Below are 24,231 nucleotides of genomic sequence, written 5' to 3' on the forward strand. Positions count from 1 at the left end.
TCTGCTAAGTTCCTCTTCTAAGTGTGACCATTATTTTTCTAAGCACCCAGTGCATTTTTTTTTTTTTTTGACGGAGTCTCGCTTTGTCGCCCAGGCTGGAGTACAATGGCGTGATCTCGGCTCACTGTGACCTTCACCTGCCGGGTTCAAGCAATTCTCCTGCCTCAGCCTCCCGAGTAGCTGGGACTACAGGCACATGCCACCATGCCCGGCTAATTTTTTGTATTGTTAGTAGAGACGGGGTTTTACCATGCTGGCCAGGCTGGTCTTGAACTCCTGACCTTGTGATCTTCCTGCATCAGTCTTCCAAAGTGCTGGGATTACAGGCGTGAGTCACTGCACCTGGCCAGCACCCAGTGCTTTTAAACTCTCATTCATCTTTGATTCCTCACTCTTTTCCTCCACAAAATATGTCTGAAATCCATTCTCATTGAAAAGCATCATGTCATGTATTATTTCTCTTACCCTATCCAAGGCCCTCATCACCTCAAGTTTATGAAACAAACAATAACATTTAGCATGTTTTTCAGTATCTTTCATCTCCAATATATTCTATATAAAATGTTGGACATACGTATAGCCAAAACATGTTTTTTCATTGCTTTAATACCCTATGGCTAATGGCACCATGTTCAAAGTCGTCACCCTGAAAATTAAGATTCCCAAATTAGACTTTACTATTCTAAATTGTCATTATCTCCCAATGGTCATTTTTTATATCAATCAGATAAGTCTCCTCATTAGTTTTAGGCTTTGTCTCATAGGAATACCTTCAGTTGTCCTCTTAATGTACACAATCTTCTCAATCTTTAACAGAAAAGTTTAGACCCCCTTCCTTCAGGTTTCAATTTCCCCCAATGTTCCAGGTGATATATAACTTTCCTTTACATGAAACTCTAACATTGTAGTAAAATCGTCTAAAATCAGAGAAATGGGGGTTGCAGTGGTCATATACAATGTAAATTACAGTCAAATTTAATTATTCAAAAGTGATTGTAATGCTTTTGTTCATTGACCTATAGTAAAGGTCAATGAATATATGGGGTTAATAATTCATTTGCCTTTCTTGGCTTTTCAACTGATAAAGTAAGATGATGTATTTCTTTTATGTCTTCCACTGTGGTGCATTGATCTAGGAGTCACAAAATAAGTCTAAAGAAATAGTTCATAATTGATTGACAAGCAAATAACTCAAGGCATAATGCAAGGCAATGGAAATGTTGCAAAATTGAGAAAATGAGAAACATCATGAACTGATATCAGTATTATTTATTAACTAATAGTCATTACTGAATACTAAAACATAATTGGTAAGTAGCTTTAGAAGATTTTTTTTTAGACAGAGTCTCACCCATCCTACAGGCTGGAATGCAGTGGCTAATCTTGGCTCACTGCAGCCTCCACTTCGCTTCCTGGGTTCAAGCAATCAATTCTCCTGCCTCAGCCTCCCAAGTAGTGGGAATTATAGGCATGCACCACCACTCCTGTCTAAATTTTGTATTTTTAGTAGATACGTGGTTTCACCATGTTGGCCAGGCTGGTCTCAAACTAATGACCTCAAGTGATACTCCCGCCTCAGCCTCCAAAGTGCTGGGATTACAGGCTTTAGTCATCGTGCCCAGCTAGTTTTAGAAAATTCTTAAATGTTGGCGATGTACATAATTTTCAGAAGTTCATGTCTGCATTATATCAAATGACATTAACATTTTATCTTTTTCCTTATTGCTTTATAGAGCTTGTTTTTTTAAAAAGTAGAAATTCAAAATGGACATTTTTCTTATTTATGTAATACAACGTTTGAACATTTTATGTTTCTGTTTCTACTACTCCTCCCCTCAAATGTCTATTGATCATAAATTGTGCATTCTTTTAGATGTCTAACATTTTCCTTAATTGGAAAATACATCTATACGTTCATATGAAAAATACATATTTGGAGATGAATATATGTCTATAGGTTTGTTCTGTATCCATTTTCAATTTTAAAATTTGTATAATATTTAGATATCCAAGACTTAATTATAGTCATATTTCAAGCAATACAACATAATAAACAGACGTGATTTTTTCCTGGGGAAAAACTATAGAAATAAAAATAAATTATATTCCTAAAGTCTACTCTATGTTGTTATAATTTTAATGTGTTTTGAAACCTATAAATAATCTTATCTTTTTTTTTTTTTTGATATGGAGTCTCACTCTGTCACCCAGGCTGGAGTACAATGGTGTGATCTCGGCTCACTGCAAACTCCACCTCCCAGGTTCAAGTGATTCTCCTGCCTCAGCCTCCTGAGTAGCTTGGATTACAAGCACGCACCACCATGCCTGACTAATTTTTGTATTTTTAGTAGAGATGGGGTTTCACCATGTTGGTCAGGCTGGTCTTGAACTCCTGACCTCGTGATCTGCCTGCCTTGGCCTCCCAAAGTGTTGGGATTACAGGCGTGAGCCACCGCACCCAGCCAACCTTATCTTATTGATAGTTTTTGTAATCCCCATGTTTTGGGGGGCAGGTAGAATGGGGTAAAAGAAAAAAGAATGGGGTAAAAAATATAACAGAAACCTGGAGTACAAACAATGGTGGCATTGCAAGCATTCCTTCCTATAGGATTTTGGTTGCCTGGGGAAGACAAATTACTTTCACTTTCAATGAATTTGATTAAAAAAATAGAAATACACCAAATGCCAAATATATTGTTAATGTTCTCATTAGCAATCTACTGATTTTGAGGTTTGTGAATGGTTCATTTGAAAAAGATAGTTTAGTTACCTTCAGCTTGGGAAACAGTAAGAAAGAGATGAATGAAAAGGCTTTTGCTGGTTTCTTGATAAGAAAGGATTTATGATGTTGGAGATTATTTCACAGGAGTAAATATACCACAAGACTAATAGAATAAAATAAGAGAAGGTGATTTCTTAAAGACAAATTTAAATACAAAGTTATTGCATCTTGTTAGATTTGACCAAATTAATAACAAGTGTGTCTCTAATCAACCTCAATGTTTCTCAGCTCTCAGCTTCCACTTTGCCTTTTAAGGCACTAGCCCTCGAAAATAACTTGGACTATGCCACTAAGGACCTGTAAGTGACAAACTTGCTGACTGAAGGTATGCATTTGAGCAGGACTTCTTATTTTTATTCCTTATCTGACTAGTTTTTGTAGGAGAAATGTAAAGGCTATCATTTATTGAGAACATACTGCATGTTACCAGTTATGCTGACACATTTTGCATGTTTTGTTTCATTTAATCTTTAAAATAGTCCTGTTTTTGATAAAGACCACATACCTTGGGTGGAATGGGATTGAGTACGATTTACTGGGTAAAGGACACAGCAATGGACTAAAAGAAAAGCTGCCTGCATATTGATATCAATTAATTACTAGTGAGAATTAGTTTTGAAGTAGATTTTTCTAAATGACTAATTTGACTCAGGTTTAGTAAATACATGTTAGACTCAAAATATCAGTTAAGGCACTTTAGTTCATTTGAACCCCCAAGTATGTGTGCATTCTCTTATTGCATTTTACCATGATTTTTACAAAATATGCTTTCATGCCATAAAGCTCAAAATAATGGGAAGTTAATATAGTCAAACAATACTGTAGATAAGATGATTTAAAAAACTAATGGATCTATATTGACAATTATTTTAAAAACCCATGAGTCCATTGACTATATCTATTGAAGATAGATGCCCAACAGCAAATATAAAACTATATATTTCAAATGCAGAAATTTCTTCTTGAGGGGGAAAGGGTCATAATTAACTTGAATATTAAAATAAATAATATAATATCTGCATTTGAAATAAAGACATATTTTAATAACCCTCTTAAGTGTGTTGTTAGATTAATTTATCAAAAGTGCATTTCATGTAAAAGTATATGGCTATGCATTCATGATGAAAATGTATGCATATGTAAATTTATATGTTTGCACACACATAAATCTTATGCAATATAGCCACACATGTGCAAGATGTTTATAAAGGGAAAAAAAGCCCATTTCTGTGTTCGTATCAGCATCAAAATGTTTCAAAAATCAAAATATTTTAGACTTTTTAAACAAAACCATGAGATTTAATAGGGGTTATAATGATTCCAACACTCTGAATTATAGCTTGTATTAATATAGTTTTCTCGACTTATATTAATCATATTTGAATATATGTATATACAGTTTGCTTTTTAATTTTAATATTATTTTCAACATTTTATGCAAAATAATAAAATTAAATATTTTAAATGGAAAATATATGCAATTAGTGTGAGGAAACTATAAAAGAATAACTGAATTTGTGAAGTAAGTGCTAAAAAAGTTATTGTTTATATATATCTTAGACTGGCAATTACTGTCTATTATCTGTTTTTCAGAACTATACACAAATAATTGGTACAAAACCTCATTTTCAAATAATGATTTGATGCTTCTGATATTTCTTTAGTATTTTGTTTCATAATGATATTAGATAGATATTGCTGGAAAATCTATTGCAGAATTTACTAAAACACACACCTTATAAAGCATTAACATTCTTATAGATGAAGGAAAGCTTTGATTTAAAATAAATAGAGCTAATAGTTCCATTAGTAAAACTATAATAATACAAAAAGTAGGGCAAACAGAATGAGGAAATCAAAAAGTTTTATCATTACTTACTTTCATAGTGAATCTTGAAACCATTATTGGAACGACTGTTGTCTGTTGTAAATAGAAGGTATATAAAATTACTGCTACTAAATAGAAACTGGGGCACTTGGGTGCCATTGTAAGATCCAAGCAAGGGTGACAGAAGATTTGGCCCATCATGAACTTCCAGAACATCATAATTCAGTTCAGTCTGAAATCTAAGATTAAAAGACACATGTGAAAATATATTTAGAATTAACACTATATATGGAAATAATACTTTGGACTGCTATTTAAATTCCTATTTAAAATTTTTCCATTTTATGTAATTTTCTTTAGCTTATCTAATATCTAAGATATCATTTAAGACACCATCATTTGTGAATACCAAAGGTATAAGCTCTTATTCCTATGAAAAATTATTATTAAAAAGTTATGTATTGTTCCTAAGTAAGATTCTTTCAAATATTATAAATTATCTTATAACTGGACTGTTCATGAACCAAACATATTTTTGGAATTATCTTTGGTTGTCTTCCTTATTTTTATGGAAAAATATGTGGTTTATATTTATTTTCAATCAGATAATTAGATTATCATCTTAATAACACACACATTTCAAATTTGACATCTGCTTTTATAATTATTTTTTATTCAAGTGTTTTTTATTGATACATAACATTTATACAAAATTTTTGGACAAATCTATTTCTGCCTTTAAACATGTGATAAAGTTTGTATTTGAAAACAACAGTTCTAAGTAGGTAGTAACTAATGATGATACATTTGATGTTTATTAAAGTATCAGCAGCTCTATTAAAGACTTCATTGACATTAGTTTTTGTAATCCTCCCATTAACCCTATGGTGTAGCTCATATTATTAAACCCACTTTCCAAGTAAGAAAACCACAGCCTTAAAAACTTTTTTTTCTTTTTACTTTTTTTTTTTTTTGAGGCAAAATCTAATTCCATCAACCAGGCTAGAGTGCAGTGGTGCCATCTTGGGTCACTGCAGCGTCTGCCTCCTGGACTAAAGCAATTCTTGTGCCTCAGCCTTCTGAGTAGCTGGAATTACAGGCGTGTGCCACCACGCCTGGTGGATTTTTGTATTTTCAGTAGACACAGGGTTTCACCATCTTGGCCAGGCTGGTCTCTAAGTCCTGACCTCAAGTGATCCACCTGTCTTGGCCTCCCAAAGTACTGGGATTACAGGCGTGAGCCACTGCACCCAGCCACCTTCAAAACTTAAATAGTATTACATTATCTTAAATTACAGAAGTAGGCATCAAAACCAAGTCTCCCTGACTCTAACCTCTATTCTATGATGTCTGATCTTATTAGATTTTTGGTTGTTCTGCTGTTTTCAATTCTTTAAAACATATTAATTTATTTTATAAACTTCAATCGACACAGGGCTACTTTTAACATGTATAACATCTATTTTTAAAAAATAGCATTTTGTATTCTTTCCTTGCACTTCAGGGTTATACTATATCCTGAATCTAGATCCAAGATCTAAACTGTGGAAAAATGTTTATGTGAACTCATGGAGTACTAAAATATTTTTCCCTTGCCTATGATGATCTTGAAGCCTAGAAAATTCTTTTCCTTGCTTTAACCAAGGTTTTCCTACACATCTTTCAGTTTCAGCTTAAATATGCGAACAGCAAGACCTCTTCTGTCCTCACATTGTGGATTATTTTATTTCCTATTCTACTGCCACAATTTACTGTGGCTTTTGTGATACTAATCACAGTAGTGTTAACTTTTTAGACAACTGTCTTCCTTAAAAGTCTATAAACTCCATGAGGTTAAGCAGTGTGTTTTTGTCAATGCTTTGCATATAGTAGACACTCAATAAATATTTATTGGATCAAAGAAAAAATGAATGTATTTTACAGTTAAAAATGTCTTTCTTTTCTCTAGGGTAGTTACTAGTTTTACAAAAAAGTATCCAACATAATTGGATGCTTTAGTATTAACCATGTATTTTTACTCATGTTAAATGCACTTTCCAATAAAGTTTCAGTACTCTATTTCTCCAGTTTTATCTCCAGTACACTTTAAAAAATAATTTTTAGTTTGAAATGCCCACTAATTTTCAGAGAATCACTTTTACTATCATACTTGCCAGTCTTTTGCAGTATGTGTTATGAGATTAAACCACTTTATTCCTCAAAACCAAAATGAATAAAACTCATACGTGGTCAAACAAATGCCCAGAACTAATTGAATGGATTCAAAAAAGGTTAGAAACTCTATTTCATTATATCGTATCAGTCTCTGATATTATTATGAACATAGCATATGACATGTTAGTCAAAATTAAGTATATAATTTAATACTGTTCAGGAAGCACAACTGCTTCCTATTAATCAGTAAACAGTATATGTGAATTTTCGAAGTGTATTTTACTTCTAATTTTGTGACCTGGAATATACTGTATGTGTTTCATAAATGATTCAATAACATGGTGTAGAGAAGGAAAGATAAAGGAACACTAAGTTCTTTAAATAAATGATCATATACTTAGAAATTGTCAATCTAGGCCAGGCACAGTGGCTTTTGCCTATAATTCCAGCACTTTGGGAGGCTGAGGTGGGTGAGTCACCTGAAGTCAGAAGTTTGAGACCAGCCTGGCCAACATGGAAAAACTCTGTCTCTACTAAAAATACCAAAATTAGCAAGGCGTGGTTGGCGCCTGTAATCCTAGCTACTCGGGAGGCTGAGGCACGAGAATCACTTGAACCTGGGAGGCGGAGGTTGCAGTGGGCCGAGATCGCACCACTGCACTCCAGCCTGGGTGACAGAGTGAGACTTTGTCTCAAAAGAAAAAAAAAAGAAATTGTCAATCTATTATTTGGTTGCTTTGTAGTCAGTCTATTGTGAATATTGAAATTGGAGTTTCACTTTGATAGCTAGTCAGCTGACAACAGCCAAATTAAAATGCACGGAAGAGTCAGGGATTACTTCAAATTGAAACATAAAGAGACTTAATTCTTAATAGAATAGCAACATTAACTGGTGATATAAAGAACATTGTTCAGTACCGGTGAATCTTTAAAAAGAAAATCATTGCAGATTTGCCCTGAGGAACTATAAAAATACATTCTAATAACAAGCAAAATGGGATAGGGTTACACAATAAATTGAATTTCTTTCATTTTCTATTTTAAAATAGTTGTATAAATTTCTCATGAATTGCCTCAGTCTCATGTTTATTTATGAAATTAAATTTATTGTATATGCTAAACAAATATTATGGTAGCACTAAATGTTATTATGAATGAAATTGGATCTAATCTTATTCAATTTTTGTTGTCTTTAAAAAACATTCTTGATGTAATCCAAACCCTTCCTAACCAAATTGAGATAGTCCTCATTAACTTAAAAAAATATTCTCTGAAAGACTGATAGTGATAGCATGCATTCAGGGAGCTGAGGATAGGAAAAGGAACCGAAAAATACACTTTGAATGATTGATAGTAAAATGAATACCTCTTAGACTCAGGAGCTGCTGGATATTGAGAAAATTTAGAAAGTGTGGGAATAAACAAAAACAAAAATTCCTTTGCAGATCTGAGAGTAAGAATTGTTAAATGTTTGGATATGTTAAGAAGAGGTAAATGGTTTTAAAAACATGTTTGTTGGTGTTATTGCTATTTTGTTTTGTATTTTACAAGAAATCATATTTCTTGTAGTTTTATTGACAAGCTATTGAGACAATCTCAAAGAGAAAATGAATGAATAATATATTGGTAAATAATATTACTTTCTGTAGGTTAATTCTAATCATTTTCTCCATTTGAGAATATAGAAAAAAACTACAAAATAGCTATGCCACCATGTTAAATATATTATCTGATTTTTACAAATTTTGTTTTCAACAAATTTAAATGACTCACGAGTAGTGTAAAGTGACATGACTCTGTAATAAATCGTTTCTTGGAACCAGCTTCTTCAAGAATATTCTCAGAATAAGAGGAATTATTAAAGAGTTGGCAACTAGTGTCCTTACAAGAGTTTGGCTGGAAATCAAAAGAGAATTAGATATTTTCAAGAATCCAGTATGTGTTAGATACTTTAGAAATGATATTCAATTTCTTAAAACAATCTTTAGAGAAAAATAAAGCACCAAGACATTATAAGGCCACTGATCAAGGAAGTGATAGACATATTTATGTCTGATTTCAAAGTGATTATTTTATGTTGCTGCCCTAATGGATAAAATTCACTTATTTTTAAAATTGAAATACCTTGTTCATCCCTTTGCTACTGAGTTACTGCTAACCATGTGATATCTGTGTAAGATGTAGATTATTAAAAGAACCAATTTTCTGGCAAAGCATATGGAATATAGACAGCCCTCAACCAATATCTCATACCCTTAAAAGGTCTTTAGAGAAGAATAAATGGAAGAAGATATTTAAGGATTTTTTTTTTCTTAGCTCCAATTCAATAATCTTATAGGATTTGGGGTGGAAGTAAAGGAAAGGCAAATAGAAGGCTCAAGCCCTAAAAGGAGCGTTTATTTCAGTTTACAACATTTGGAAGAATTTGGGACTTAATTTATTTTATTTATATAAGGTAGATTCAAAGGAAATATGTGATATAAATCTGCTCTGTTTATTCTAAAATACAGAAAATACCATTAATAAATTCTTAAAGCATTGTAACTCCTGATTATTCCAGTGTTTGGGCCAATTAACAAAGAATGATTTTTTAATGATTGGTTTTAGGGAAGTGGAAGAAGCCATGAGATTATAACTGATTTGAGTGGGTAATTTCAGGATTAAGAAATGAGGCACAGTTGACAAGTCCAGCTTGGTGATGTCCATGGGGAGAAGCCAAAATCTTTAAACTGTAGGAAATATTCCTCACCCAAGGCCTATTCTGATCTACGCACAAGACTGATTATTGTTCCTGTGCACAAATCCTACATTGAAAATCACTTTTCAATTAGACTTTCTTGCTTCTAGCCTAATTTAAAAGATTTGTGTCTTAATCAATAGATAAAAGAATAAGAAAGTGGCAGAGTAAAACGTGCTAAGTAACGCTATAGAAATTAATTTAAGTTTTTGCCTATTTAACTAGTGTTACATTTTATTAAAATGGCTGGAAAGATTTCACCAGAAAGTCAGGTTTGAAACAGTCTAATTTCAAATATAGGCTATACAGTACAAGTGAATTCATTTGGAGAATTCTAAAGGTATCTAAACAAGATAGGCAAGCAGCAAAGAGGCCTATATTGGCCTGTTGAAAGGACAGCAGATGCATGATAAGAATTTTGGACAGAGAAAATAGTGCCTTCAAACAAAAGTCCAAAATCAAATGTCAGAGTACGGATGCCCTCTGAATTGCAGGCATTGTTTGGCAATCAAACTGTTCGTCAAGTGAGCCACTCTTAGTAGCCTACTTTGAGCTGAAAGATACTAGGTGTTTATTTATTTAATGATGATTAATGACTCTCATTAGCAAATCGGCAGATGCTTTTCAACATAATACTGCACTTTGTGTTCATAAAGCTTAAACTAATTTTCTAGTCATATTTTTGGCTTATATAGTATTTTAAAACTGAATAAGAGAATAAAAGAAAATGTTATTTTAAAATAACATTCCAGTTTCAATCAGCTAGAAGGTGGGGAAGGGGTGAGGTCTTCATAAGAAAACACCGCTGTTTGATAAAAAATAATAATAATAATAGTATGTTTCAAAAGAAAGGCAAGATCCATTCCTACTCCCCAACATCACCCAGAAAAACAAATAATTAAATCACTCTGCATAATAAAGTAATAGGTATTTTGAGACTTACCCTGCTATATACCAGGAGCACAGGGAATGGGGAAATGAGGACTGAAGATTCTAGATGCAGAAGAGATTAAAAATGAAGAACAAACAAATGGAAGAACATTCCATGCTCATGGGTAGGAAGAATCAATATTGTGAAAATGGCCACACTGCCCAAGGTAATTTATAGATTCAACGCCATCCCCATCAAGCTACCAATGACTTTCTTCACAGAATTGGAAAAAAACTACTTTAAAGTTCATATGGAACCAAAAAAGAGCCCACATTTCCAAGTCAATCCTAAGCCAAAAGAACAAAGCTGGAGGCATCACGCTACCTGACTTCGAACTATACTACAAGGCTACAGTAACCAAAACAGCATGGTACTGGTACCAAAACAAAGATATAGACCAACAGAACAGAACAGAGCCCTCAGAAATAATGCCACATATCTACAACTATCTGATCTTTGACAAACCTGACAAAAACAAGAAATGGGGAAAGGATTCCCTATTTAATAAATGGTGCTGGGAAAACTGGCTAGCCATATGTAGAAAGCTGAAACTCAATCCCTTCCTTACACCTTATACAAAAATTAATTCAAGATGGATTAAAGACTTAAATGTTAGACCTAAAACCATAAAAACCCTAGAAGAAAACCTAGGCAATACCATTCAGGACATAGGCATGTGCAGGGACTTCATGTCTAAAACACCAAAAGCAATGGCAACAAAAGCCAAAATTGACAAATGGGATCTAATTAAACTAAAGAGCTTCTGCACAGCAAAAGAAACTACAATCAGAGTGAACAGGCAACCTACAGAATGGGAGAAAATTTTTGCAATATACTCATCTGACAAAGGGCTAATATCCAGAATCTACAAAGAACTCAAACAAATTTACAAGAAAAAAACAAACAACCCCATCAAAAAGTGGGCAAAGGATATGAACAGACACTTCTCAAAAGAAGACATTTATGCAGCCAAAAGACACATGAAAAAAATGCTCATCATCACTGGCCATCAGAGAAATGCAAATCAAAACCACAACGAGATACCATCTCACACCAGTTAGAATGGCGATCATTAAAAAGTCAGGAAACAACAGGTGCTGGAGAGGATGTGGAGAAATAGGAACACTTTTACACTGTTGGTGGGACTGTAAACTAGTTCAACCATTGTGGAAGTCAGTGTGGCGACTCCTCAGGGATCTAGAACTAGAAATACCATTTGACCCAGCCATCCCATTACTGGGTATATACCCAAATGATTATAAATCATGCTGCTATAAAGACACACGCACACGTATGTTTATTGCAGCACTATTCACAATAGCAAAGACTTGGAACCAAGCCAAATGTCCAACAATGATAGACTGGATTAAGAATATGTAGCACATATACACCATGGAATACTATGCAGCCATAAAAAATGATGAGTTCATGTCCTTTGTAGGGACACGGATGAAGCTGGAAACCACCATTCTCAGCAAACTATCGCGAGGACAAAAAACCAAACACCACATGTCCTCACTCATAGGTGGGAATTGAACGCTGAGAACACATGGACACAGGAAGGGGAACATCACACACCGGGGCCTGTTGTGGGGTGGGGGGAGGGGGGAGGGATAGCATTAGGAGATATACTTAATGTTAAATGACAAGTTAATGGGTGCAGCATACCAACGTGGCACATGTATACATATGTAACAAATCTGCACATTGTGCACATGTACCCTAAAACTTAAAGTATAATAAAAAAAAATGAAGAACAGTTTGGGATAAGAGAGGGGATTGGAGAGATACAAGCAATTATTCCTGTGATGAGGGTTATCAAGAAAATTTAGAACAGTGTAGGCTTATTCAATCTTACATGACTCTGGATTGTGCAATAATCCTCTTTCATTGTCACCTGCATTATGGTTTTCATGAAAATGAAAGAAAGTGATGTAAATGAATAGAGTAATGTTGAGAGAGTGCAGCAGCCTCAGTGTCTATTATGTAGGTTGATTCTGGAGACAGAATTTAAGTCCAGAAGTGAACAAAAGCACCCCCAGGCATTCTTTGAAAATTGAAGGAGGGAGTAGGTTTCCCTTGTATGTGGGATGGCGGTGAAGTCTTTTTACTTGAATATTGAAGGATAATGACTGGTGAGAGTCATCTGGGTGATAGATGCTATGAACTGATACAAATAAAATATGAAAATAACATATTTTCAACTACCGTTGCACCTCCTGATACAAAATAATGTTTAGTCCAAAACAAGAAATACGAAAATTATGTACTTGACATATTATATAAATATATATGAGATTAATTCTGATAGATTGACAAATATGCTTGTTTTTCAAATGTAAAATACTAAATTTAAAAACTGAAAAATATGGATGAAATCTTTGTCCTATTGTTCCAAATCAATACATATCATGCTTTATCATGTATTCCAAACCAAATATAATTCTGTGTGCTAAAGTAAGGTTGGTTAATTTTAGTTCAACATTCATGGAAAAACTATATTGGAAAAAGATTTAATGATGAATAACTAAGATGCTTTTCAAGCTTTCTAAAATTGCTATGACAACATAAGCCATGTAAACCAATAAATAGGGGATACGGTTTTAACAGAATAGCAACAACAACAACAAAATGCCAAATGAATGTAAATGAAAATTTTTAAAAATGTGTCAATTATTGTTGTGGGCTGAATTGTGTTCCCCCAAATTTCTATGTTGAAATCTTAATCCCTAGTAGTACTCAGAATGTGACAGTATTTGGAGAAAGAGACTTTAAAAGGGTAATTAAGGTAAAGTGAGATCATATAGATGGACCCTAATCCAATGTAACTGGTGTCCAGGACATAAACACACACACAGAGAAAATCACGTGAAGATAAATGGAGAAGACAGCCATCTACAAGGCAAAAGGAGAATCCAGAATAAACTGTCTTGTGGACACCTTGATCTTGAACTTCTAGCCTCCAGAAATGTGAGAAAATTAGTTTCTGTTTTTTATCTCATGCAGTCTGTGACACTTGGTTATGGCAGCCCTAACTAATATAGAAAACTAATATAGCCCTAGTAAACCATGTAGATTATAACAAGATAGTGTTAAATTAAGTTTAGCTTAAAACCTCCTGTATACTTTGAATTCCCGCATAAGAAATGGCAACCTAACTAAGAGTATAATCTTGTAATAAATAGCTGAGTGTCATCCAATTACAGAAACCAAGCTTCAGTCAGTAACAGGCCACCAACTGATCAGATCATATCTATATAAGTCAAATGCCAAGTTGTAACTAATCAAGCTGTTTCTTTATGCCACTTCCTTTTTTTTGTCTATAAATACTTTCTGCCCATTTGCCATATGAAGCTCTTCATATTTACTGATTCAAGGTGCTACCTGATTCATGAATGGTTCTTTGCTGAAATAAACATGGTTAAATTTAAGTTGTCTAAGGTTTTTGTTTTAACAGTAGAATGAAGCCATGTGAAATGTTTAATACTCTACCTCTGTTCAAAGTGGAATCTGTTCTCTCCCATGCAAATGTTAACACTAGCATGGATAGACAAATTCAATGAAAGACCTTTTGAGTTAGGAAAGAATCATGTTAGGTTTGTAAAATTCAATCTTCAGTCAATAATAAATATATTCTGCTGTACTTATATGTTTTTCATGTGGATCTAATGCTTAAATAAGTTTTTTTGTTCATCTGTTTGTTTTTTGAAGAAAGGGGTTGGGAGATGAGACAAGTCAATGATATAACTGAGAGATTATATAGATAAATCTATTTTGATTTGTAAGTTGTGATTCAATAACGTAAGAGAAGTTTCATTCTTTTAAGGTTTAAAATATACAATATTATAGCCTTTTACAATATAGTTTATTTGATCAGTAATACTAATTTTTCTAGGGGAAATAAAAGGTCAGCTGTTCCACCATTACTACATACTACATGACAGTCATTTTCAGAAGGACTTATAGGTGAAAGCATATGGATAGTGTGCCTAAGTGTCTTAGACTGCACTACAGTGTTGATTTGAATGTGTTTACAGCACCTTCTCTTGAAACCTAGCAGAGCAGAATTCACAGGCCCTTCAAAGTATAAGACAACTAAACTCATTAAGTTAAAGGTCACATGTTCACATCTTAGTAGTACATAAAGCAAAAAGGTCGATCTTGCATATTTCAATAGTACTGATACAGCATTACACAAATAGAAAATTAACTTGGAAACACGCTGAAAGGTTAAACGGGGGCAAACAGATGGAAGCATTCAAAGCACAGCAATTGACTATTACAATAAAATTAAACATTCATTTGGTAAATGCAAAAGAGAATGTCAACTAATCTTTTAGATAATATTTTCTTTAAAAGTAGGAAAAATATTTGTGAGACCTTTCAAATGTAATTTTGATAGAGTGTCCAGGTTCAGCTTCAATCACCCACTCACAATTCAAAGAGTCTTTGTAGTATCCTGGCCATCCTGGTGAGAGAATCACTCCACTGGGAGCTGAAAAATGGCCACCACATGGGGCTGAAAAATTAAATCAGACAACAAGTAAGAATAAAACATTCAAGATAAATCACAGATATTATTCTTAATACAAACAATTTCAAAAACAAGTCTCTGCATATCCTTATTAAATAGTTAATACTATTTTTGAAAGCAATGGTACATCTAGTCAATTACTTCTGTTAAATGATTATTTTTCTAAAAAGGTAATTTACTTTTCAAAATATGAAATAGCTACATTTAGCATGTCAGGTAATAAACTGCTCCTCCTTAAGTCTCTGAATAATACCCCTTACATATATTCTTGTCTCTCCATCGTCATCTTTGTATTCAAAGCTTGAAAGAAAACCTAAGTTGTTAGCTTTGGTTTCTTTCTCTTTTATTTTCTTACTTATGTTATCAAATTCTACTAATTCATCTTATACACTAACAGTTTGTGCTTCCATTTTCCAGAGTCACTACTATAATTCAAGTCTTCATTGATTCAGCTTTTTACCTTATTTCTCATCTGCTATTTTCTTTCTTACTTTAGTCCAGCTGTCAGAATAAGGTCCTCCAAATTATAGTTTCAACATACCATTTCCTAGACATCTAGCCCCTTTCTTAGATTTGTATTTTGATCTCTTTTCTTTTTAATATCAAATTTAAATATTCTGTTTATCATTTCAAATATTGTATCCTCTGATTTCCCTAAGCTCACACACAATTGAAACCACAATGATAGCATTGTAGTTCCAGTAAGTACTGATTAGGTCATTTAGTGTAAACGCCTCATTTTGGAGATGTGTAAATCAAGTTTTAGAGAGAGCAACTTGCCAAAGTTCAGTAGGTTGAAAGGTCTTAAAATCACTTTGAAGTCAACTTTTGCAAAACAAAGCCTTAGTACTGACCCTCTTCCATTATTTCCTGTATTGGTAAATGAAACCGCCATCTGTCCAGTTGCATAAACTAGAAGCTAGAAGTATTCAGTTTTCATACGTATATTATTTTTACCATTTAGTCCCATATCCAACCCATCCTCAAGCTCACTCTTATTTCTCTAGCTCTATGGATTTCATCTTAGTTTAAAATAACATCATCTCATCCTTGAAGTATAGAAATAACCCCTGAACTGGTCTCTGCATTTACACTATTCTCCATGCTACGGATACAGTGATTTTTTTTTCTTTTTAATTCACAAAGCTTACCATGCCCTTCAGTGACAACTTTCTGTGTTTCCTGATAAGGCTCTGTGGGATCTAGCTGTTGCTTATTCTCTAGCCTTGTCTCGGAACTCCCCTCCACTCTGTAGCCCAGCTACATTAGCCTGCTCTACTTTCAGGAAGTATACACAGAAGTGAAAATGGAGGAAAGAGTGTTTAAGATGTTGAAAATTATCAGGAAAGAAAAAAAGTCTAAATGTACACTAGATCAACTTTTTAATACATCATTATTTCCAGTGACTTATCACATCATTTTCTTTAAATCTTCCCATTTAAACTCTTACCCATGTGTTTATATTTTTCCTAGCTTATTTCTTTCTGTTTTGCCTTACAGAATTTCTGAAAACAATTGCTCTAGACACTATTTTACTCCTTTTTATTCTTTAAATAACTTGATGGAACCCAAATGAAATAGCAAATATTTATAAATTGGCCTAGGAATTAAACATTACTGTAAAATTTCTGTTTTTAGTAAAACATTTTCTATGTGAAATTGCCAAAAGATGTTATTTGTATGACAGAGAACTCTCATAAAAACTAAGTTTTCTTCCTTAATAGAATTTAATTCTGTTTCCTAAATAGCTAGTTTTAAAGGAGGCCATTTTTATGAGGATTATTTACTCTTCCTAGTTATGATGACTCATAATTAGGTTTCCTGTAGGGTTATGTATTTCAAAAATGAAATTATGTGCATAATAGTCACTTAAATTACCATATTTTACAAGACAGAGCTAAGTATTTTGGTGACAGAAAGTCCCAAAATATAGAGTATTTCTGACATAAATCTTTATTATGTCAGCAACTCATATTGTTCCAGAAAAGTATTCATTCATTCATTCAACCTAATCATCATTAGACGAGGTAATTAGTCATAAAATTAACAATTGAGTAATGGGCCATAAAGAATTAAAAAGTAAAGTACTGAGAAGCATTCCGACTAGCCACTCAGTGCAAAATGTGAGGGAGGCAGAGTTAGAAGAGGTCTTTAAAGTGAAGAAGTAGCCTAAAGATGTGATTGATTGCTGTTTGTTTCCTAAAATGACTCTCTGGTATAGTGACCCTGCTTGTAGTTCTTCTCCTACTTATGACATTTTCTGAAGTAGCTACTTTCTCACTTAAAGGATTGGAATTTCCCAAAATTATTCTTCCAAAAGTATAGGAACCAACTTTCTAGAAGGTCTACCACCAAGAGGGGAGAGACATGCTTATATGGGTCGGTCAGCAAAAGTCTCATTATTAAAGTGACTCTCGGGCACATGAGAGGAAAATGTCAGTAAGGAGAAGCCATGGTGTAGCAACAGTGGAAGAGCATGGAATAGATAACATGCAGGAGAAAGGAGAGACTAAATGTAGAAAAACAAAACAAAACAAAACAAAACAGCTGAAGAAAAAAAAAAGCTGCCTAGAGTTTTGGAACAGAAACCTAAAAATATTATTATTATTATTATGTATTTATTCTTTTTTTTTTTGAGATGGAGCTTTGCTCTTGTTGCCCAGGCTGGAGTGCAATTGCACAATCTCATCTCACTGCAACCTCTGCCTCCTGGGTTCAAACGATTCTCCTGCCTCAGCCTCCCGAGTAGCTGGGATTACAGGCACGCACCACCACACCCGGCTAATTTTTTGTATTTTTAGTAGAGACAGGGTTTCACCATGGCCAGGCTGTTCTTGAACTTCTGATCTCAGGTGATCCACCTGCCTTGGCCTCCCAGAGTGCTGGGATTACAGGCATGAGCCACTGTGCACGGCCTAAAAATATTATTAATTGCAAATATTTTATCTGTAAAGAAATCTAACTGCAATATAAGTAAAATACAACTAAAAAACCCAAAAAGTTATCCAAATTATGTACCTACTGAAATTTAAGAAATTCTTATACATTTTTTTAACCAAAAATGAGCCTGTGTATCTCCAGGTGTGAAGATACTACACTTCAAAAAGGATTTCTCTAAAAAACAATAACTACTCTTGGCTGAACAAGAAAAATTTGGAATATACAGAAAGCAAAAAGGGGACCAAGGCCATAAAGAAGCATTTTCAAAGTCCCATTCATTCATTCATCTTTTATTCATTTATATTTCAGTTCTTCGACATACCATTGTCTGACAGGTGTGTGCCTGTGTGGCATTTGTACTACTTCTACTAATGAACATTTATGGAATGCTTTCTCTGTGTCAGGCACCCTCAGATTATTTGATATAATGCTCAAAATAATCTAGCCAGATAAGTACACTATTATAGATAAGAAAACTGATGTGTAAGGAATTTAAATAATTTGCATCTGAACTGTCAAGGATTTGAACAAAGGCAGTTTGACTCTAGAAAAATTCTTTCCAACTGACATTAAGATAGTCTTTTTCCTTTCCTCCCAGTGCCCACGGTGCAAAAGACAGAAACATTAACAAAACGTAAAAATGTCAAGTTCTATAACAAAGGTATGTCCACAGTACAAGGGGCCCAGAAAAGGAAATGAATAAATGTTTCATAGAAGAGATTCTGTTTAATTTGAAGATTAAACAGGATGAAATCAAGAATGAGTCAGAATTCACCAACAGAAAAACTGAGGGAGGATATTGTAAATGAAAGCAACATCACATGTAAATGCATAGAGGATTGAGTTAGCATAAAGTAATGCAATTACCTTTTCTGGGGAATAAAGAAGTGATGAGAGAAAATTAGAAAAGGACCTGGTTTGCTCCACTATGGAAAGTGAACCACGGCAATTGAAAAATTGTTGACAAAGGATATGCATATATACACACACACATATATAGACAAAGGATAAGATTTTCATTTAAATGAAACTTTCATGTAAAATGGATTGCAGCAGTACACCTGGATTTAGTGAGATCAGTTAGAAGATTGTTGCAACTATCTAGGAAAGGCATTATCAGATTATGAAATAAGGCTGTAGCAGAGATAGGCAGAATATACAAGGTATTTAGGAAGGAGAATCAAAAGCATTTATTGACGTGCAAAGAGTGAGTCAGAGGAAGGAGTCTAAACTGGTCCTTGAGCCCTTGGCATGTGCAATAGGGTGGATGGTGATTCCATTCACCAAAATGGGAAACACGGAACAGGGAGGAGTTTCATGTGGAAAGTTAATGAGATTCAGTGCTAAAATGGAAGGGTCTGTGAAATATCACAAGAAACAAGAGAAAATAGAATCTGGAGCTCTTGGCTATCTTAGGAGTGATTTTCAAAATTGGTTGATGTTCAAGTTTCCATGTAGGTTGAAGGTAAAGGTGAATATTTAGAGGAAAAAACGAAAGATGATTGAATATGCAACCCTTTGAAAAAAGTATTTTAATTTAATAAAATTAAGTAGGTATTGTCCAATAGCCAGTATATCACTACACTGAGAAAAGGGCTGAGATGAATTATTTGTTTGGGTCTTCCTCTCACCTAAGTGTGTGAACTGGGATAATTTTAGCAAGTAAAAGTAATAAATTCCTAGGTTTTAGTGGAAAAATAGAATAGTTTATATCTCAGTTGACTGAGATAAACTTTAGTTTAACTAAATTTAGACAGGCTTCTTCCTGATTCAAGACCCTCCTTCCCACCTCCCTTTCCTAGAGCATTTAGTTTAGAAAACTTGTTTGTTTGTTTTTTTTCCTCTGTACCTTTGAAATGTACATTTTCTCCCAGCCTCTTACTAGTTTTATGACCCAGGAATGTCTTTTTCAATGACCTGGGAGCCATCCCTTTGAAGCACCCTTATTTTCCACTCTCTCTGTGGGAGAGTGGGAACCTAACTTCAGTAAGCTCCAATTATCAAACATAAATGATCTAATCACATTGGCCAACCTACCCCCTAACATGCTCCAGTACTTTTCTACTAGCTCACCCCAATGCTTAAAAACCTTCTCCCTCTTTCAAAGGAGTTGAGTTCAATTTTTCTTCTCCTTTGCAATAGTCTCAAATAGTCTTGCTTGCCTGTTTAACTCTGACAGAGAAATTTTTCTTTGACACACAGATGATCCTCAACTTATGATGGAGTTTTGACTTATGATCATGACTTGATCAGAAGCATGGACTAGGTAGCGGCAGAGCTGAGACTCAAATTCAAATTGTTAAATTCCTAGTTAAGAATTACTTCCACAGTAGATTTATTATTTTTCCAAAAGAAATGTTTATTTAAACATTTTATACTCTCTTTACCATTGGTTTAGTGAAGACAGAAATAGATGAAAAGTCAGGGGGGTAGAATATTTAGTCCAAAGGTTTTTAGTATAATTTTGAGGCTCTAACCCCATTTTAAGTGCCTCTCCACTACTATTTATTATTCATTTTTTAATTAATTAAATAAACATTTACTTTCTGCTACTATGCCTAAGATACTGTGCTAGCTGCTGAAATTGAAAAAAAATTCTATGTGATATTATATCTGCCTTCAAGAGATACACATTTTCTACAAGGAAGATTGATACAGTTAACATGAAACATGATAAGTACATGCTTGAGCTGGGTAAGTAGCCTTGAAATATAGGGCAGGGACAGGTACTGTCCCAGGGGCATTAGGAAAGAGTCCGGGTAGGAGATGTTGTCAAAGAAGAGTTTAGATTAAAAAATGAATACAAGCAAAACAGGCTTAACAGAAGTGGGACAGAATAGGCAGAGGTAGGAAGTAAAAAACACTAATCTGTGTGGGGGAAAGTCAAGTGGTTCTTGTTGTTACAACTTATTGTTAGTGGAGGCCTAAGGAGGAGCAGTTCATGGGGGCCTCTGGTTACCTGCAGTTATTGCTTTAAAAGACTTTCAAACGTTAGTGGCCATCTACTGAGCTTGTTAAAATGCAGATTCCTCTATTGTACTTCTAATAGTTGTAAGATGGGACCCAAAAATCTGCATGGTTGACAAGACCCCCACCTGATCCCTCAGGTCCTTTTATTGGTTAGGTATGTGGACCACACAGGAAATTTAAGGGATGTGGGTGTTCTGCAGCTCCAAGACTCCATTGGTTAATCTCTCAGTTTTCTGGGATGAGGAAGTTATTTGGATATTTTAGTGAAACACAGGTCGTTGCCTTTAATTCTTCTTTTTGTAGCAATGAAAACAACAATGAGATATGTAAATTCAATATAGTTCATTTATCTAGTTTTATTTTTCTAAGGCCTGAAGAACGTCTGTTATAAATAATGTGAGTTTGAGTGCTGGCTCAATTTTGTCTTACTTTAAGAAGAAAGGATACATTCAAAGAACCCACTGTGTTTTAAGACCTCGATGAAAGAATCAGAAGTGCTTCAGACTGCATTCAGATAAAATTCTCCTGAATAAAAATGCTAAGGAGTGCTGGTACTCCACAGCAGGAGATGCTCTTCCATCTGAGAAGTGGTACTTAGGTGCTCAGAAGGAAGTTGGGGACCATGGGCTAAGCTAGGTTTTGATCACAGGGATTTTGCCATAGGTGAATGAAAGAGGTGAACATTGTAGCATTTGGTCTGATAAACAATCCTTCTGTGGAGTTGTGCTTGATAAAATCTAGATGCCAATTCAAGGACAATCAGACAATGACAGTTCCATTTTGTTCCTTAAAAAAAAAAAAACTTGCTTTATGGTTATAGGTGTGGTAAGTAATCACCAGGTCTCTCAAACCTCAGCACACTGCATCATGGTTCAAAAAAAAAAATTACAATGAACAAGTCAGGTATGTATCTAGGATAAGAAGAGAAAGACAGAAACATGGTAATTAAGGAGCCAAAATAGAGTCCATTTCCATAACTACTTCTATCCCTCCCTGTACCCAGCTCCACAAAGATTAGAAGCAAAGCCCTGCAGACGGCTATTAAATTAGATTATTCTATATTAGTGCTTCAGGAGACGTAGAATTTAATAACACCTAAATACTTAACTAAAGGAGGGGTTCATTGTTAGATATAAATATATATAAATGTGTGAATACATATCTGTTTATAAGAACCACAAATCAATTCTGATCTGTGTATCAAATTGTTACTCTAATTGCTTCCTCAAAAGAACTCTCTCTAAAAAGAATTAATGGCTGTGAATGAGAATGGCTTCCTTTCCTCTGAGACTAATTGAGATTCAAGAGAGAACCTCTTACCCTCAAAGGGAAAGTTCATCAGGCATGCAAGTCCAGGCTTGTCTTCAAACAGTTCTCCCGGGACTTCAGTCCCATCCTATTCACTCAAAGAATTCTCTTAGATATCCCATTAGGGAGTAGGAAGGAGCATAAGCCACAGCTATGCAGGGAGTTCTGTGCTGAGGGCAAGGGAGTTCTTGCTTGAGTAAGCATTTTATAGAACATTCTAAAGTTGGTGAAGCAAAAACAGAAGACTTTTTTTTTTCTAATTACTGCCTTAAAACACACACTGCCAAGTCTCTTTCTCTCCTCAAAGAGCATGTTAAGCAGAGCCTCTAGTTTTCTTATCACTTCTAGTATTTAAAAACTTGATCCAGTTCAATTTAAAACCGTTATCTCATTCTCTCCATTCACTCACCCAAGGTGCCTTGAGTAGCAGCCAGAGAGACTTGGAGTATAGGGAAGAGTATGCTAAAGGAATGCCAGCACTTCAGATTCATTCCTCTACTTACTTCAGCACTTGGAGTAGAGAAGGTATTATCACTTATTTTATATCTTGTCCTCTTCCTTTTACCTTTAGATCCTGTTTCCTGTGGTGAGTTAGGGCTGGGATGAGGTGAAAGGTCATAGTCCTTTCCTGGAAGTTATTGCTTTCCTTGCAAACCTTTGTCTGGTCACTGGTGCCTCCCTTTTGTCAGGTATGGAACATGTTGATTCTCCCATGAGAACAAATGAGTTGTTTGCAAAGGCCAAGAGTGAGGAGAATGGCTTCTCACCGCACAATTCCCTGATAAAAGAGAAGCTCAACCTTTTGTAGTTGCCTGTCTGCTCCCATCCCTGACAGCACACCCTATAACTCTGTTGGATTGTCTTTTCCTGTGGCCAAGCCTGAGTAATTTCTTTGGTATTCATTTGATGCACAGGAAAGTTACATCACTGACTAACCAAACTGTTTGAACTAAACAGCTCTCCCTCTCTCCAACCTGCCAGCTTTTCACCAATTTCTTTTCTTTTGTTCAATAGGCATAGAAGGTAGATCAGCAAGCTCATTGTATAAGCAAATATCCACCTGGGAATTCTCTTTCACACAAACATCTCCATTCTCTAAGAGGGATTCTTATGCAGCCCTTTCCCTCAATTTGGCTTGAAGATAAGGAGACTAGCACTTTCCCTCCTCTAAGAAGAATGAAAAACCAAACAACTTATGATTCAAACAGTTATAGATAGATGAATGATAGAGAAAGACAGATATACGGATTAGATAGATAAAGACATATAGATCTCCCTAGCTTTTGCTGCTTAGCACATTGGAAGTGGGATGGCAGAGGTTATGATTGAGATAAAAGAATCAGCTAGAACCCACTTAAGCTCTGGAGGGGTGTCTTGTCCTTAAATTTTCAAGAAGAGGAATATAGATAATTTTTTCTTCTTAACTGGAGATCTAAGTTGCCAAAGCTAAAGCAGCAGGAAAATTTAGTTCTCCATTTTGTTAGTCACACATTTATTCCTATGGTTTTCCTTGTCAGGAGGGCTGCAAATATAACAATGTTCAAAATCATTCGAGTGTCTACAAGAAAAAGGCAACTTTGCCAGTCTTAACCCAGCTCTTAGTTAAATCATCAGCTTTGAGGCAATAGCATTCATCAGACTCTTCCAAAGTATTTCACTAAATGTAATCTCCTTTATCTATAAAGCAGACCCATGAATGTATTACATCTAATCATATTCAAGAACGTGATCATGTAATCCAGAAGGCCAATATTCATTTCCATTTTTGTCACGGAGATTGCTTTAGATCAAAGGGGGCACTGCTGACTACAGTGTAGGGGGCATGTGAGTCAGAGTGAGGTAAAAAGGACAAGAGAAGCAGAAAGCATATATACATCAGAGCCTTCTGAGACTCAGAGGAGAAATAATTATGAGGAAACTAATGGTTGGGCACAGGTGGACTGAACAACAAGCTATTTCTAATTTGAACTACAAATTTCAGTATCTGCATGGGATCTGGAAGGAAATGACAAGGTACTGCTTAGGGGAAAAAAATCACAGGGACCAA

The 24,231-nt window shown here is 34.7% G+C and overlaps 1 protein-coding gene across 8 annotated transcripts in view; it reads right to left on the reverse strand.

The window, feature by feature from the left end:
* Positions 1-24,231, reverse strand: part of CSMD3 (CUB and Sushi multiple domains 3) — a 1,209,558-nt gene that overhangs the window by 420,022 nt on the left and 765,305 nt on the right. For all 8 annotated transcript variants that reach the window (XM_054656949.2, XM_016959787.4, XM_016959790.4 and 5 more), the window contains 2 exons: positions 14,813-14,951; positions 4,662-4,849 (listed from right to left, as the gene is read on the reverse strand). In XM_054656949.2, the coding sequence (XP_054512924.1) occupies positions 4,662-4,849; positions 14,813-14,951 (327 nt within the window). The remainder of the gene's footprint in view (positions 1-4,661; positions 4,850-14,812; positions 14,952-24,231) is intronic.

Source organism: Pan troglodytes, chromosome 7, assembly GCF_028858775.2.
Source record: "Pan troglodytes isolate AG18354 chromosome 7, NHGRI_mPanTro3-v2.0_pri, whole genome shotgun sequence".
In the NCBI taxonomy this organism is placed as follows: Eukaryota; Metazoa; Chordata; class Mammalia; order Primates; family Hominidae; genus Pan; species Pan troglodytes.